The following is a 17,302-nucleotide window of genomic DNA, read 5'->3' as shown; positions in this document are numbered from 1 at the left end:
CGTGCGATTTTGAAAACGGGTCATTGCGTCACGTGCTGGGCTATTGTAAATGCGTCCCCCGGACTAACGCGTGCTGGACAGCACATCGCAAACGGTCCCTGCGATCTCCGCACGACTACACCGACGTTGTTTGACGTCGTTTGACGTCGTTTGCGAGGCACACGGGAGAGGCGGCGTTCAGGTTATTTTTTTAACAGCGTGCATTTATTTTTTGCCGAGATCTCGCGACTGCGGGTGGAGCAAGCACGTTCCGAGTGAGACGCCCGTAACGCAAAACGAAAACCCTGGATGAGAGCCTCCCTCCCTAGTGGGGGAAGGGGGGGGGTCATCCAGCCACACTTCACGCTGGTCAGCGCTGGGAGCAAGGAGTGAAGAAGTATAGTAGAATAAAAAATATATGTATTTTGCTGTACTGCCCTCTGCTGACTACCCGGGCTGGTACGAGTGGCAGGTTCCTTCGAGTGGTAGTAGCTAGTCCGTATTCGGGATGAGGTGTAATAGGGGTTGTCTCGTCTGTAGCGTTTGCTTGGCCATTTGTTTCCAATCTGGGGAGTGCTGGTGGCAAGTTGGCTACCCGTGCAGTTGTCTAGCATTGATCCTGTAACATCTGTGCAAGTTGGCTTGTTATGTTGTGTATGGGGTAGCGTCCGCTGAGCTCAAGTTCGCTGGGCTAGCAGGCACGGAGCTGCCCATCCCCACCTCTCCCCGGGAACGCATCTTCTTGTGCCTGGCACTCGCGTGGCATTGGGAATCGTCAGCGCCGCGTCTGTTGACCGTGATGAGAGTTGAGCGTGACTTCCAGCTGCCTGTGTCCACGTTGTCCGTCCACCTCCCGTATATGCGATGTTTGCATTTTGGATTTTTTTTTACAAAGATACAAAAAAATATATATAACTGCAGAAAACTCATACAGAGCGGAGTTCACGCGCGCACCGCGTCGTCGTCGGAGTGGATTAATTGTATCGTGCGCACGATGGCAGCGGACGTGGAGTATCGCCCAACCTCGCCACACACGCCCATCGCTACTCACTCGTAGCGCCCATTCGGCATCACAGGTGTGGCCAGCGATCAGAAGCGCAGCTGTGTGGAGAACCGCTAATCTGATCTTGACCCAAACCCTAACCACCAACTCTACCCTGACCCCAACTCTACCGTAACCCCAACCCTATCCATTCGCCTAACTCGATCCTCTCCTGACGGGGGCCCCCTTTCTTACGCCACGTGGACCCGTTATGCCGAGATCAACAAAATACATTCAAATAACGCCTTGCTGGAGTGACGTTTCGTCGAGTCGCATGACTCATTGGCCGCCACAGCTCGTGATGCCCTGGGTCGTGTTATTTAGATGTCAGTGACGAATTATAAATGGAATAAAATGACGCAACGATTCAATTACCGCTCATCGTTGAACCCCTACGGTTTCGCGCTCTGCCACTCTAGACACTGACACCGCCCCCCCCATTCCAATGTCTCCCCCCCCCCCGACCCTGAATGGCAGGACAAGCGTGCCCTCCCCCCCCCCCCCAACACACACACACGTGGATCGTCGTGACACCGGTGGTCCCAGTCTTGGTCGGTTGCGGGCCTGGGTGGGGGGCTCACAAGGTGGTGTCCTCCTCGTCGTAAGCGTGGCCGCTCTGTGGGCCCCCCGAGCCGTTCAACGCGACCCGCGGAGGAGGACCGCGGCCCCCCCCGTGGCCCCTTCCCCGGCCCGGGCTGTCGGGGCAGCCGTTTTTGGGGATCACCTCCAGGTTGTGGTCCCTCGAGGAGGAGGGGTAGCAGCAGCGCGGCCGCTTGAGGTAGGCGATGATCATGACGATCACGCCCACCACAGCCACCACGCCCAGGAACCCCCAGACGACTGTCGTGGGGGACACCGGTGCGGACGCCGGCGGGGATTCCGTGGTCTGGGGGAGAGCGCATGGGGGGTTCGGGAGGGGCGGGGGTGTCACGGGGATCATTGGGACCAGCCGTTTATATTCCCAGATTTATTTTCCTTCGCACCGTACGATGCCTTAACTTATATATTTTATATAACATGAGGCTTTTGTTTATGGCATATGAAAATAATTGCAGGGCAATGGGATTGGGATAGGGGAATGGGACTGGTATAGGGGTGGGGACCGGTATAAAGGGATGGGATGTCTATAAGGAATGACTGAAATAGGGGACGTGACCGGTATAGGAGCAGGGGACGGTACCGTGATTTGCTGCCCTTTCCACTCAGACGAGTCACGTGGTCTGGGTTTGCCTCCACTGCTGGGTTCCTGGGGGAGCGCCTTTGGATGCCACGATGCCGATCCTGCAGACACATCAGCAGCAGCACCATCATCTCCCACCTCATCACCATCTTCAGTATCATCATCATCAGCAGCAGCAAATCTTTTAGCATAATCATCAAGCTGCTTATGCTAAAGACACGTCGGCTTTCGCAACCAATATAATAAAGGTTTTTTGAGTGAGATCGCGTACATTCAAATGTGCCGTACCCCGCCACCGCGCAACCCAGCCAACCAGTAATGTTTGTCACGGAAATCGCTCGATAATGCTGGTTTATGTAATTACCAGCGAAACGGCACATTGTGGTGGATTTACTCTCCAACACACCGGTGGGCTGAAGTTCGTAGTACCTCATTGTCGGGTCGTGGTGGGTTACGACATTCATACTTACGCGATCTAACCCAAAATCAAACCGTAATTATGAAAGCTGTCAATGTCCAACTTTTTATCATCAAATGGAGCCACAGACAATCATTGTGAACCACATCGTCGTCATCACTGGCATCATCTTCCTCCTGTTCCAAGCGAGGAGAGTCTCACCTGCACGGCTGCCGCTGGGGGCTGTGTTTGGGTTCCCTGCCGTGGACGCCTCCAGAACTCTTTCCTGTGCAGCACCCAACACAACCACGTCATCAGCTGTGCCACCCGAATCCGATTCCCGGCCGCGCTCCCTAAACATCGGCGGGCGAGTGATGATCTGAACCTGTCCTGTCCTGGGCTTCCCCTGGGTCGACTCAGCCTTAAACGATTGCCTGATGCGGTGCGTAAACATCAGCATCCGGGAGACAAAGGCGGCCGGGCATAGTGCTGTTCATCCATATCCTTGTGTACCGTGCTGGCTTTAATAGGCGTTCGCTAACAGCACTTACCCCGACAGTTTAAGGCTGCATGCGGGACCGTTAGCCATGATTATCAAGCGGTGCCACGTGCTCCCCCCCCCCCGTGCACCCCACCCTCGCCTCACTCTCCTCACCCCCACCCCCAAGTCCATCCCCTCACCTTCCCATTGCTTCTCCCGCATCGGACCATGCCCTCTCTAACCTCACCACGCTGCACGCCCCTCTCTGTCTTCTCTCACTCCCTTGTACCTCTCACCACCTCCCTTCTCCTCTCACCTCCCTGAACCCCGATTCAAGGTGAAGGAGAGGGCGGGGGGCGGCTGGGCTGCCCCCTACCCTCTCGCCCCCTTCCCCCGTCACTCCCGCATTGTGCGCCTTCACTTTAGGAACGCACCCCGCCCCCTTCCTCGCAGACCCCCCACTTCCCCCTCACACACAGGAACCAAGGAGCTCATCGGTCCAGGGACCCTGGGAGGGGTCGGGCCGGGAGGGCCCCCCCCCCCCCCCAACTTCCCTGGACCCCAACAATAACAACGCGGGCGCCGTACGAGTGAAACGGAGGCGGCTTCCTCCCCCGTGGGTACACGGGGTGCGTGTGTGTGGGGGAGCGGTGGTGCAGCGGTTAGCAACGCACTCGGCCACGAACCCGGCGTCCCAAAATAAATTCCCGGCCACGGCTAGCGTCAGTGGCGACTGATGAAGGCTACCCAATGCCGACACTGCGTGGGGTAACCTTCATCTAGCAGTGGTTCGGCAAAGGGATGAAGGTGATCATTGTGATTCGACATTTCAATGCCTAGATCCAGCTCTGAGAGACCAAGAAAGATTCCAGACTCGGACGCCTCTCTGTGTGGAGTTTGTGTTCTCTTCCCCGTATTCCTGCATGGTTTTTCTCCCGAAGTTAAACCCACACACATTGTTGAATTGGTAGTGGCCAAACATCCCAATGCTGGATAATTATCTGCAAATTACTCAATTATGGTTACACAGCAGCAGTAACATCGCCCCCCTCCCCTCACCCCCACTGCTAAAACCTGGGCAGGACCCTCCTGAAAAACAGTCTTGAGACTCAGTGAGGCTTCCCTGAGGAAGCAAGTGGAAATAAAACAGAAGCATAAAACATTGACAGCACTCTGGTGCCACGTGAGATTGAATAACCACGTGGTCTCTCTCACCTTTGGGTCTTGGGTGTCCTTCCTGTGGACTGATGCTGCTGATGATGTTGATGATGGTGGGGATGATGATGGTGGCGAGATGGTTTCAGTGACTCCTGGATTTAGCACAGATGTGACATCAGGTGATGGTGATGATGAAGACGGCAACAATGGTATAAATGACGATGATGAAAATGATGATGGCAATGATGATTTTGATGTCACAGTGGTTTTCGTTTCTAAGGGCATCAGATTAGCGGGGCTGAAGGAGTTCACATCGTTTGTCGGAACTCCCGACATCTGAGAAGCTGGACTCCCGGTCTTCGCCACCACGATAACCGAGGTTGAAATCGCCGAGGGTACACCTGGAAACGGAACGCACACAGCCGGGAAAGAACATAGCCTGAGTTCGCACCCGAGACGTGGAGACGCGGTGGCTTCGCTAGGTTCGTAGTGGCCATCGTGTCAAAGACCTGGGTTCGTATCCCGGTTTCAGCCACCCGTGAAAAGGGCCCTGAGACTGAGCGAGACCTTCCGGGGTAATACTGCACGCGGTGTGCCTTTATTTTCTCGTTGGACGGGGTCGCGTGGTCTACATAGAGTGCAAACCTCCTCTTGCGATTGCTCAACGAGCCTGAATTCTCTGCCAATGAGACCCAGAAGGTCGAAACCAGTTCAGAGTTGTCTCGCTCAAACAAAACGCTTGCTGGCAATGTTTCGATATGGAAGGCAGATAGCTAAAAGAGTTTAACACGTAGCAGGCCTTCGCGACCAATATCATCCATAAGAGGTTTTTTGGGTTAGATCGCGTAAATGTTTAATATATATTTTTAACTCAGTGGGCCTTAACTTGTAATTATAGATATTCTTGGTTCTTTCGGTAAAGTCACGTATTATTTCCCTTCTACATGACTTTACCGAAAGAACCAAGAATATGAATCCCTGCAGTCACGAAAGCTTTAAATCGAAAAATATTTATAGTTTTAGCTATTTTCCATAATAGAGAGTTTTTTGGGTTACATCGCTGAAACTATATATATTAATGATTACAAGTTAAGGCCCACTGAGCTATGTCGTTATTTTTCAGAAGTAACCTGGCCACAAATGAAAGCTCAACGAAGTGGATTATCAATGGCAAATGTATAGCAGCCAAAAACTCTAAACGCGTGACGTTGATATAAATGTGGAGGGAAAAACCGAAGGACACGGGAGAAAAATCCACGCGACCACGGGGAGAGACACGGAAACTCCAAATGTACAGCAGGCGTCAGGGTTGGGATCGAACCCACGACCGCCTGTACACCAGGCGAAGTCGTTAACATCTTGCCACTGTGGCGCCCGAGGCTGAGGGACTCGAGCCATGGTTTACGTGGAGACAGTTCGACTGGGTTGTGGCGGGTGTGCTGTGGTGGTGCACACGCTTGCACCTTCAGGGGTCGCGGTCGAGGACGTGGGATTCGTGGAGGAACCCGTGGCTTTGGTGGTCGCGGGGGGCTCGGTGCGGTCTGGCATGTCGGTGTCTTCCGCGAGGCTCCAGCGCGCAGCTTAATGGGGGGCGGGAGGGGGGGGGATCTCTAATGAGGTGAAGACGTAGTAACGAGTACCCTTGGGGTATCCCTCACTCTCAGTGCCTGGGACACGTGCGTCTCAGGGATGGCTGCTGCTCACAGGCGATGGAGAAATATAAATTGTGGTCGGGGGCCGGGGGGGTGGGAGCCCCGGGGTAAGGGTGAATGCTTCTTGGGGTGGTCTAAAATAAATGGGAACTGATTGCAAACGCTTTTATTCTGCACTTGGAATAATGTTTAACTTTTTTGTTCAGGTTCAAGCGTGAAACACGTGACAGGGCCGCTGGAAGAGGGAGGGAGAGGCAGAGACGGAGGGGACTGGGAAGCAGAGGGGGAGTGAAAGGAGAGGGAAATGGATGGTTGGAGGGATAGAAGGCGGGATGGAGAAAGGGAGGGAGGGAGAGATGGCAAGAGGGAGGGATGAAGAGGGGTAGGGGTGGAAGGTGTGCTGCAGGAGGAAGGGGGTGACTGTCTGTAGACCTCGCTCGTCTGGCTGTGCGCAGCTCGGTTTATCTCGAGACTTGGGGCGAGCAGGAACGGGGGGGTAGAGGTGGGGGCCGTCTGGACGAAAAAGACAAAGCTCCCCCGTATAACCTTTACAGACTGTAGGAGCAAGTGAGTTTAACAAGTCGGCAGGCTTTCGCGACCAATATGATCCATAAGAGTTGGTTTGGGTTAGATTGCGTAAAAAAGTATTTATTTATGCGGTCTAACCTAAAAATAAACCTTTATGTAGGAGCGAGTGCTGTGAGCGCGCACCTATGGAATGTCGTACCACACACAAGATGGGTGACCAACCAGCACCACATCCGGTGGAAACTTAAATCAGGGCGTGACTCAGTCACTTACCCATGTACATTAGTTTCAGTTCTTTGTCATTTATCTGGAAGCAGCCGTCTGGAACGGGGCTAAATGCCACCTTTCTTAAAGGCCACCTCTTAAAGCGCACCTCTTTCCTATAGGCCCATCTGTCTCTTAAAGGCCACCTCTTCAAGCGCAACTCTTTCCTATAGGCCCATCTGTCTCTTAAAGGCCACCTCTTCAAGCGCAACTCTTCCTATAGGCCAATCTTTCTCTTAAAAGCCACCTCTTTCGTACAGGCCCCTTATTTCGCCTGGCTTTCTAGCCACACTGATCTTTGGCTCCGCGCAGAACAGTTACTCTCATTTATGTCCGTAAACCATGATGCGCATTAGAACATTGCATTTGTATGATGATGATGGCGCTTCTTGACCGATGATGCTGCTGTTGATGATGTTCACTCGTGGACGATGTCGATGCCGCTCGTGTCACGATAATGGCGATGGCGCACACCCCCACGCCGCGCGTGTCGGCGTGGAGCATTTTAATTGACAAGCGGAACACGCGAGAGCGTTACAGCCTCGTACTGTCATGTCCTTGTGTTTCCCCCGTGATATGACGGCGGGAGGGGTCGGGAGGGGTTAGGGTCCCCTGGCAAACAGGAAAGGGGACGCTGGGAAGCAATCTCAGGGATGTATCAGAGTGGACTGCAACGCCGTGCAGAGGTGACTCAACTCAAGTCCGTATTAATCCTGATGAGGATGATGATGAGGATGATTTCCTGCACGGAGAACAGCAAACACGACTCCACCCGAGTTAGGCGACTCATGGAAACTCGCTGCAATTACCTGAATCATCCCATCTCCTTTCTTCACTATCATCATCACTACGACCACTGGATAATGCCTCTACAGCACTCGGCACGGAGATCACCCTGACTCGCGAAGACGGCCCTCGAGCCTCCGCTGCGCATCGACTCACACCGAGTGGTCACATTTTCCACTCTGATCTCTGCAGATAGAGACGATAAACATCAAGGACTCTCGATTCCTCTCTAGGGCTGCGTGGCGGGCGGTAGGTGGGGTGGGGGGTCGATGGGGTGGGGGGCAGACCACCGCTGCATCTGAGTAAACAATCAGTTAAGGCGAGGAAGGGCGCTCCCATCCTCCCCGCCCTTCCCGAACCAACCCCACCTCGCCCCCCCAACGCCCCCCCCCCCCCACTCTACAGACTGCGTACGTGGGGGAGCGGTGGCGCAGTGGTTAGCACACATGGCGCTACGAACCCGGCGCGCCGATTTCGACTTCCGGCCAGGGCTTTAACATCAGTGGCGGATATCTCAACCAGAATTGATCTTTCCCCTATCCTGCAAACAGCAACGCTGGGAAGACAAAGACGGTCGGATGTGGTGCTGGTCACACCGCAACCGAGGCCTTCATAGGTGCTACGCAAAAACAGCGCTTGCCCAAAGTCTGTTAAGACTATAGGGGAGATATTGCACAGATCTATGATCGTGCGTCTGTCTCCATGTGGTGAGCGGGAGTGTAGCGGTTCTCCCAATGCACTTCCAGAGTTCGATTCGCGCTTAGCCAACGTCGACGACGAAGCAGTGTCGAATATCTAAACCGGTTTGGCTGTTACGAGCACCTCACGAAGGTGTTGGCACCTCCGATTCGCACGGTTGGCTCCATACGGTGCGAAAGAAGTTCAATAACACACATGTCCCTGGAGGGGGTGAGTGGACAGCACCACGCCTGGCCGCCTTTGTCTCCCCTGTGCTGATGTTTACAAATCACACCAGGTACTTATTTAAGGCTGAGTCGACCTATCACACACACGTACACACTCTCACTCGTACAAAGATCTCCCGTATAGTTTTTAACAGACTGTTGAGGCAAGTGCTGTGAGTGGGCACGTATGACGCTCACACAGCCAGGCCACAGTATCTGGCCACACGGCCACAGACAGAACGAGGGCACCCACTACCGCGATTGTTGCGATTCATGCCGCATGGGCCAACAACAACAACCACCACCACAGGCGGAGTTTCACTACTATATATAGGGGGGGGGGGGTTCGCTGTGTCCCTCACATCAGGAATCGCGGGCGCACATACGTTTATAAATTAATAAATGTATTTGTACTCTTAATTGTAAAGTAGTGTAAATAAATAAAAGTGTGCAGTTTGGGAGGGGCGTTGCCTCCCCGTGCTCCCCCCACAGACTCCGCCGAACTTCTACCGCCACGAGGTGTCCCGCTTGTGCCAGGCTAGGTGCATTTTGACGCCACGTGAAGTGTCGAAGGCCCGCGGGCAGGAGGTCACGGAACAGACACAGCAGGTGCCATGGCTTGACTGAGATGACTGGTAGATGCACCAGCTGTGCTCCCAACTCTGCCAACTCTCTGCGTTTTAGCCGCCCGGCGCTCCGCTCGTTGTTGTGAGCGTCGCTTCTCTGCCCTCCGGAGTTGCTGGGGGGCGACTGCCTCCAACGCCCCAGCAGCGTCCTCGATCTTGACACTGGTGGCACCAGTTATTGCGACGTGCAAACAGCTCCACATACCGCTGTACCACATCAGTCCATCTCTTCACGAGCCCGTGTCGTGCCCGTTTAGCCCCCTTTATCCGGCCAAACAGAAAAAGCTGCTTTGGCTTGCGGTGGCTGGGCTACATGACCCAGGCAATGCAGCCTCACTTTCAGAAGGAATTCACTGATGGCACTGTGTACAGATCTTTCAAGGATCTGTGAGATCCTCACACAATCTAGTATGATTAAACCCAGGATGGATCGTAGGCAGGCCAGTCTGAATGTTTCAAACATCGCACTGCCCACGTGCGTGAAGTTCTCCACTTTTCCACAAGTGCCCCATCACTTATGAGAAGTTGAGGTAGGGGAGCATTTTATGATATAAAACACCCAGGCAAGTGCTTTGTTTTTGTAGGGATCGTGGTAAGGCCCCATGTATGTATGTTGAACTTCTTACGCACCGTACGTAGCCAAGCGTGCCCAACGGTTGCCTAAGGAACGTCAGTAGCACATTCCAGCAGTAGCGTCTCCAGCTGCTTCTCAGCGAGCAGCAATCGCCAGATCATCCGCATACATAATCAAGCACCACTCTGCACTATGGTACAACAGTGTACAGTACTGCACATTGAGGGCTGTTTCCTCTCCGCGTATACCGATCGGCATCCTAAGAATGCAGGTTTTTTTTTTATAGTCGTGCAGTTTTTTTTATAGTCGTGCAGTGATTCCCACAAATTGTTGATTCAAGCCGGCCTATGGACAGGATGTGGTTGAACAATCGATAACACCCAGCGCCGTGACGCCATCACCAATGTCCACTTCTGTGAAATGTTAACTACCTCGCCTGATATACAAGAGGTCGTGGCTTCCATCCCGACGACGCTGACGCCTGCATATTTCGAGTTTGCGTGCCTCTCTCCCCGTGCTCGCGAGGGGTTCTCCGGATTTTCTCTCCACATTAAGAAACAACGTCACGCTTTTAGAGGATGCGGCTGCAATACATTTCCACGTGACCATAAGCCACTTCGTTGAGCTATCATTTGTGGTAACCAGGTCGCTCATGAAAAAACAGAGCTCTACGGCTCGGTGGGGCCTTACTTGGTCAAATAAAACTAAATTTAGTTTAAATAATGTTAGTTTAGACGCGAGACGCGAGAGGGCGCAACACAAGGAGGGGGACGGAGTGGGTGGGCGATTGCGCAGCGGTTGGTGCGACGCTGCGCTACGAACCCGGCAGACCGAGTTACATTCCCGCTCACGGCCAACATCGGTAGCGAATGTCCGAACCGGTCCTTGGTTTGCCCTAGGTCGACTCAACCTTTAAACGAGTACCTGGTGCGGTGTAGAAACATCGTCACTGGGGGAGACAAAGGCGGCCGGGCCTGGTGCTGGCCACCCAACTGCCTCGTGTGCCGTGCCGGCCTTCGTCGGTGCTACTCGCTAACAGCACTTGCCCCTACAGTCTGTTAAGGCTATACGGGTGACGTTTGTCTTTGTGTTGAGGGGCGGTGGCGCAACGGTTGAATAACTCACGCTACGAAGCCTGAAGTATATTCGTGGCCACGGCCAACATCAGTGGCGAGTGATTCCGAACCTGCCCTGGGTATTGCATGAGTGGACCTGGCACCGAGGCGCATGTGGCTGGGCGTGGTGCTGACCACCCCACCGTGGGTCTCGTGGGAGGTGCCCACCATCATATGTTGTCGCCAAATCTGTTAAAGGTTCGTGTGCGTGTCTGTGTGATTCGTCAGACAACAAAACAGACAGTCCCCGTGTTGACCGCGATTATGGTAACGTATCGACGATGACGATCATGCTCTTTGATGACCGTGATTTTTCCTGCTAAGGAGGGTGATGCAAATATAAAAAATAACAGATCGAACTATTTATTTTGATATCCGATGTCGTTGATGATGATGCATTGTAGATCCTGCTGCTGCTGATGAAGACTCACCCAAGAGCAGCAGCAGCAGCGGCACCACCATCGTCACTCTGACCGTCTCCGTGTAACGCATCCTGGCTTGCTGTCGATTTAGCGATGACCCAGTGACCCGAGTCCCGATCCGGGGGTCACGAATTCCTGGGATTGGCACGGTGAGTTGTGAAGTCACCGTCTCGTGCGTTGTGAGATCCAAAATCCGCACCCTTGCGGCTCCGTAGCTTGTTCCGTCACAACTCCGGACGGGAGCGTCCCCCTTTATATTGGAGCCAGGATGGTGAACCGAGGGGATGGCGGGGATGGGCGTCTCGTCACGTCCGCTCTTTCACTACGGCTGTGGAAGCGGGGGGGGGGGATATTTGGTGGTCTTCAACTCCATGCCTTCTTCTCCAGCGACTACTTTAGCCACCTCCAAGGCGACCTCCGAGAATATATGTGATGACACGAATTATAATCGATGATTAAATACATTATACACTATGGCTAAATACATTATACACTATGGCTAAATACATTATACACTATGGCTAAATACATTATACACTATGGCTAAATACATTATAAACTATGGCTAAATAAACTACGACGAGTAAGCCGATGGGAACTAATAAAAAGTTCTACAAAAATGCAAAAAATGAAAGTACTGTTGACGCACGTTGCGTATGTATCCAGCAGAGCCACCCCGAGTCCAATGACTCTTTGGCAGGAGGTTCCTGCCTCTCTGTGTTGCGATGTTTTCAGCCAGTTCACGATGAATGTTTATCATAGATGGCGACGTTTCGTGAAATGGCCTTTCTTCAGAGCACATGATGGCGATGATGCTAATGGTTGACGTCCTTCAATGCGCGTGTGTGCATGCGCCATGCGTGTGTGATGCGTGCCTGGCTTTATCTGCACAACATCTATGCACTGTTGTTCGTATGTATGTATGTGTAGTGTGGTGAAAATGCGTGGTGCACACTGTTGGCCGAGGATCAACACATGCGCGTTTTGCAACATTACGTTGCACGGGCAAACCGCCATCGAATTACGGGGAGAAGCAGGTTTTCAGTTTCATTTTCATGTATTAGGTATGACCCTGTGAGCGATGCGGATCTAGACTCGGGTGCAACCGCAACAAACAAAAACATGAACAAGAAACATCTTAAAGTGACTACGCGCAGCAGACAAATCCAGGAAAAAACAGCAAAGTCTTCCAGAAAAAAGCACCGTATTTCAACGCTGTGTGCAAAAATCCCAGTGGGATGCCAGTCAAACAATAACAACCATAAGACAATTTAGATTAAAGTTATCAGGCTAGCTCTGTACTACAACAAAAAAACATGGCTAAAACAAAACGTTTTCAAAATCACCAAAATAAAGCTATAAAAACAATGTAACAGTGATCATAGGAACTGTGATTCAAATTTAACAATAAATGATATACATAACATGTACGACCAAACTTTGCAGCCTTAGCTGGCTGAATGGGTCACTCCATAACAGCCACTCCATATCGGCAGCAGTTATCAACATTTGTCAATACACCTTAAAAGATCAGCACACGAGGTGCGGACCGGAGGTGTTGCACATGGAGACGTGCATGAGGGGTGACTGATGGCCTGACAGACGGCAGCCTGTCTGGCCCTAAGCAATTATGAGGGGGCTAACACATTCCTGCGGAGGGAGCTGGTAGGAACGTTGGGTTGCTCGGTCAATGGCCAGGGTCAACGGCGGCGTGGTGTATTCTGCAAATATGCCCGACTGTGAGGGCGGGCACAAGCCGGCGTGAGTAGGTTAAACGTTGAGTTTTATAAGGGCACCACGGGGTGACCAGCCCCTCCCCACCCAGCCCGACCCCTCCCACCCCCCACCCAGCCCCTCCCCTCCCCACCCAACCCCTCCCCACCCTCCCCACCCAGCCCCTCCCCACCCAGCCCCACCCTCCCCACCCAGCCTCTCCCCACCCTCCCCACCCAGCCCCTCCCTCCCCACTCAGCCCCTCCCCACCCAGCCCCTCCCTCCCCACCCTCCCCTCCCCACCCAGCCCCTCCCTCCCCACCCAGCCCCTCCCCACCCTCCCCTCTCCACCCAGCCCCTCCCCACCCTCCCCTCTCCACCCAGCCCCACCCCTCCCATTTTTGGATGCACGACGGACAGACACAATAATCCCCTGTGGGCTGGTGGTGTAAGCAGGAGGTTCCTACCAATATAAAGATTCTCAAATCCACAACTCCATGCGATTCTGGACGATTTCACTCAAAAGCCGCCGAGCGGCTATTTTGAGGCCTCCGCTTTACCACTTAATAATATTAAACGATACGAACTTAAAGCAACTTATCACAAAACAACTTGTTTTCGTCACCAGTATTCGAGTCATCCATTGATTGTTATAACGGATGACTCCCCTGTGCACTCAAACACGCTACAAATACGAGTAAAAATAATGATATAAAATGCCATCACACGATTAACGTCCTCACAAAGTTTCCCGCGCAAACCCCGCCCGTTAACACAATGAGTTCTAGTTTATTATGAACAATGAGTTCTAAATAAACACGTTATTAATCTCGTACCTGAAACGACCAAATTCGCTGTTAACTTCACGCCCCATGCCTCACCGACCAAATATCTGCGCAATGGGGGATTATTTTGCAGGTTTTGAATTATTTGTACTTACACCAAAATTAACATTTTGAAACTCTCACAACCAAATTTAATCTCCCAAACCTTCATTGTAAAGGTTTCTGGGTAGTACGCACTTTTACACCGTATCGATCACACCGAAACGAATCAATCAGTGGTCGTGTTCACGTGAAGTCTCTCCATCAGGCTGGTCATCACCTCAGCGCTTTGTCCAAACATATGTTCAAAAGAAAATAAAGAGGTTCTCCTTATGATACTGAATTGAGAAAATACGCACCATTTAACAAGTATTTAACTACACAGTTGACATATTCTTGGTTCTTTCGGTAAAGTCACGTTGAAGGGAAACAATAAAATAATACAATATATTAAAACAATAAAATTCTCACGACGTTTCGACTGCAACACAAGCAGTCATCATCAGGTACTTGCCGTTGGTTTTCACACCTGATGATGACTGTTTGATGACTGAGTTGCAGTCGAAACGTCGTGAGAATTTTATTGTGTTATATATTTTATTATTTTATTGTTTCCCTTCAACGTGACTTTACCGAATGAACCAAGAATATAAATCACTGCAGTCACGAAAGCTTTAAATCAAAATTTACACAGTTTACATTCAGCATATACAAGGCGCTTAAAAAAATGTTCACACTTCTGAGAATCGGCAACAAAACGACAAGACACGTGCTGCTACCTCTGGGCTATGGAGACCACCTGGAGAAGACTCCAGGCCACGTGTCAATGAAGCTGTTAACATGACAATTGTTATCATGTTGCAGTGTCGTATTATCCGTTCCTTTCCCATTAAAAACGATAGTCCCATGTAAATGTTAACATATTTTTGGAGCACGCTGTATATATGTACGCGTATATTTGGGTTATTTTGCAACAAACGATGATTAATACTAACGAGACGGGAACAATGAGACACAAAGATTCGATGAATCGTTCAAGGTCTCACCGCCCGCAGTGTGGCCACGAGGAGCCGATAATTGATAATTAATTACCAATTAAAATCACATTGCTGGATTAAAAACATTGAATGGTAGTCTTATTATGAATGTGGGAACCTTTGTGAATTAGTTTATTAATTCTTAGAATTGCCGGACGTTATAATCAGACGAGAAGCACTATCAATATGAATCCTCCTAGAATCACCATAATCAATCATTGTCCTATAGGCGTTATCATATTCTAAGTATCATCACTGGACACCCATTATCTTCGTCAAAGTAGCTTCATTATATGCGTATCATCATAAATGTCTTCGTCTTGCAATCCTCTCAGCATCATATTCATCATCATGGGCAAAGCATCCATAATTATAATCAAACATTGTTTTATAGATTATGTCTGTAAAAAAATAGTGGTGAATGCGACCTCGAGTGGCTGGAGGCGTCCGTTGACCCCAAATGAGGGTAAATTGAAACATCGATTGGAGCACAGGCGACTCGTTTGCGCGTATCGTGAGCTGAAAGGACAACAACAGGTCCTGTTATTTTATAGTAACGTCAGAACGGCAGGAGGTACAATAACAATGTGCATGTATAATATACATGCATGTATAATATATATATATATTATACATGCATGATGTATTATACATGCATGTATATTATACATGCATGTATATTATATCATGCATGTATATTATACATGCATGATGTATTATACATGCATTATACATGCATGTATATTATACATGCACATTGTTATTGTACCTCCTGCCGTTCTGACGTTACTATAAAATAACAGGACCTGTTGTTGTCCTTTCAGCTCACGATACGCATGATGTATTATACACATGCATGTATATTATACATGCATGTATATTATACATCATGCATGTATATTATACATGCATGATGTATATTATACATGCATTATACATGCATGATGTATTATACATGCATGTATATTATATACATGCATGTATAATATACATGCATGTGTATAATATACATGTATAATATACATGCATGTGTATAATATACATGCATGATGTACGTTGATAATTACCATGTGATTAATCCAGCCGGCAATGGATACCCATTGCAATTTAGATGCATTCATTAACCATTAACCCCCCCCCCCCCCCGACTTCGCACGTGACGGGCTCACAAATGACGTAATCAAATCTATCCCTCTATTTAAGGAACGAGACAGGAGGATTTCTCCGCAAATATGACTGTCGCCTGATGAAGCTGGTTGTCAGTTGCGTATCTGCAATCGCTACGAGCAACGTCAACCACGTCACAACAGCGCAGCTGAATTTCTCAGTAAGGAATCAGACCCAGAATGCATTGCAGGCGTGCTCCGTACCGTGCACGTGGCGCTCTTGAGTGCAACCCCTGATCCCCATTGCCTTATCATAATTATAATAACAACCCACCTGGCTACCCCTAGCTATACAAATTGGTTTATTCGGTTCACATATACTACAGAGTGCACAATTGTACGTGCGATTAAAACGCAGGTGAGCTCACACCGGTTACACGTCACCTCCTCGACGCCTACGGGAAGGGAGATTCACAATATTTGTGCGATCCACTGACATCGAAATACCGTAATGAGAACAATAGTAGTGCCAATCGTGTACACAGCGGAACGTCACTGACCAAAATACCAATTCAATAGACTTGGTGTGGGAGGAAACCAGACAATACAATCGCCGAGGGCTGGGGGAGAGAGAGGGAGGGAGCGGCGGGGGAGGTTAGGAGGGGGATGGATTCATTAACGCGGCTCTTCATTGACACGTCGTGTCCCCGCGCGCGGTCTCAACTCATCACGCGCCGCCAATTAGGCCCTGCTGGGAGCGCTGGGAGACAGACCATGAGCTGGAAGAGACCACGAGCTGGAGGAGACAGACAACGGGCTGGAGACAGACCACGGGCTGCAGGAGACAGACCACGGGCTGTAGGAGACAGACCACGGGCTGCAGGAGACAGACCACGGGCTGCAGGAGACAGACCACGGGCTGGAGGAGACAGACCACGGGCTGTAGGAGACAGACCACGGGCTGGAGGAGACCACGAGCTTGAGACAGACCACGGGCTGGGGGAGACGGACCACGGGCTGGAGGAGACGGACCACGGGCTGCAGGAGACGGACCACGGGCTGGAGGAGACAGACCACGAGCTGGAGGAGACGGACCACGAGCTGAAGGAGACGGACCACGAGCTGGAGGAGCCAGACCACGGGCTGAAGGAGACAGGTCACGGGCTGCAGTTCAGTTCAGTTCAGTTTATTTTGGTATAGCCCTGTGAGCCATTCGGCTCTTGAATCGGGTGCAACCACAACAAACAAAAAAACAAAAACACGAACAAGAAAAAACATCTTAAAGTGACTATGTGACTGTGCAAACAGAAAATCCATGAAAAAAAACAGCAAAAATATTCCTGAAAAAAGCACCGTACACCAACGCTGTGTGCAAAAAATCCCAGTGGGATGCAAGTCAAACAACAACCACAAGAAATGTCCAAACCAAAAAACGTTTTCCAAATCACCAAAAAATAAAGCCATAATTGTAACGTAACAGTGATCACAAGGACTGTGACCGAATTTTTACAAT

General features: G+C 50.8%; 1 protein-coding gene across 1 annotated transcript; it reads right to left on the bottom strand.

The window, feature by feature from the left end:
- Positions 1-182: 182 nt before the first annotated feature.
- On the bottom strand, positions 183-11,381 carry LOC142924562 (uncharacterized). The gene is made up of 6 exons (XM_076066984.1): positions 11,119-11,381; positions 5,701-5,817; positions 4,295-4,638; positions 2,821-2,884; positions 2,202-2,302; positions 183-1,907 (listed from the first exon to the last, which is right to left on the bottom strand). The coding sequence occupies exons 1-6, from the start codon at positions 11,177-11,179 to the stop codon at positions 1,599-1,601; spliced, it is 996 nt and encodes a 331-aa protein (XP_075923099.1). The 5' UTR covers positions 11,180-11,381; the 3' UTR covers positions 183-1,598.
- Between the last annotated feature and the right edge of the window lie 5,921 nt (positions 11,382-17,302).

Source organism: Petromyzon marinus, chromosome 14 (assembly GCF_048934315.1).
Source record: "Petromyzon marinus isolate PM22_M1 ecotype Great Lakes invasive population chromosome 14, UKy_Petmar_22M1.pri1.0, whole genome shotgun sequence".
In the NCBI taxonomy this organism is placed as follows: Eukaryota; Metazoa; Chordata; class Hyperoartia; order Petromyzontiformes; family Petromyzontidae; genus Petromyzon; species Petromyzon marinus.
Note: the sequence above shows the minus strand (reverse complement) of the source record. Positions and strands in the feature narration are given on the sequence as shown.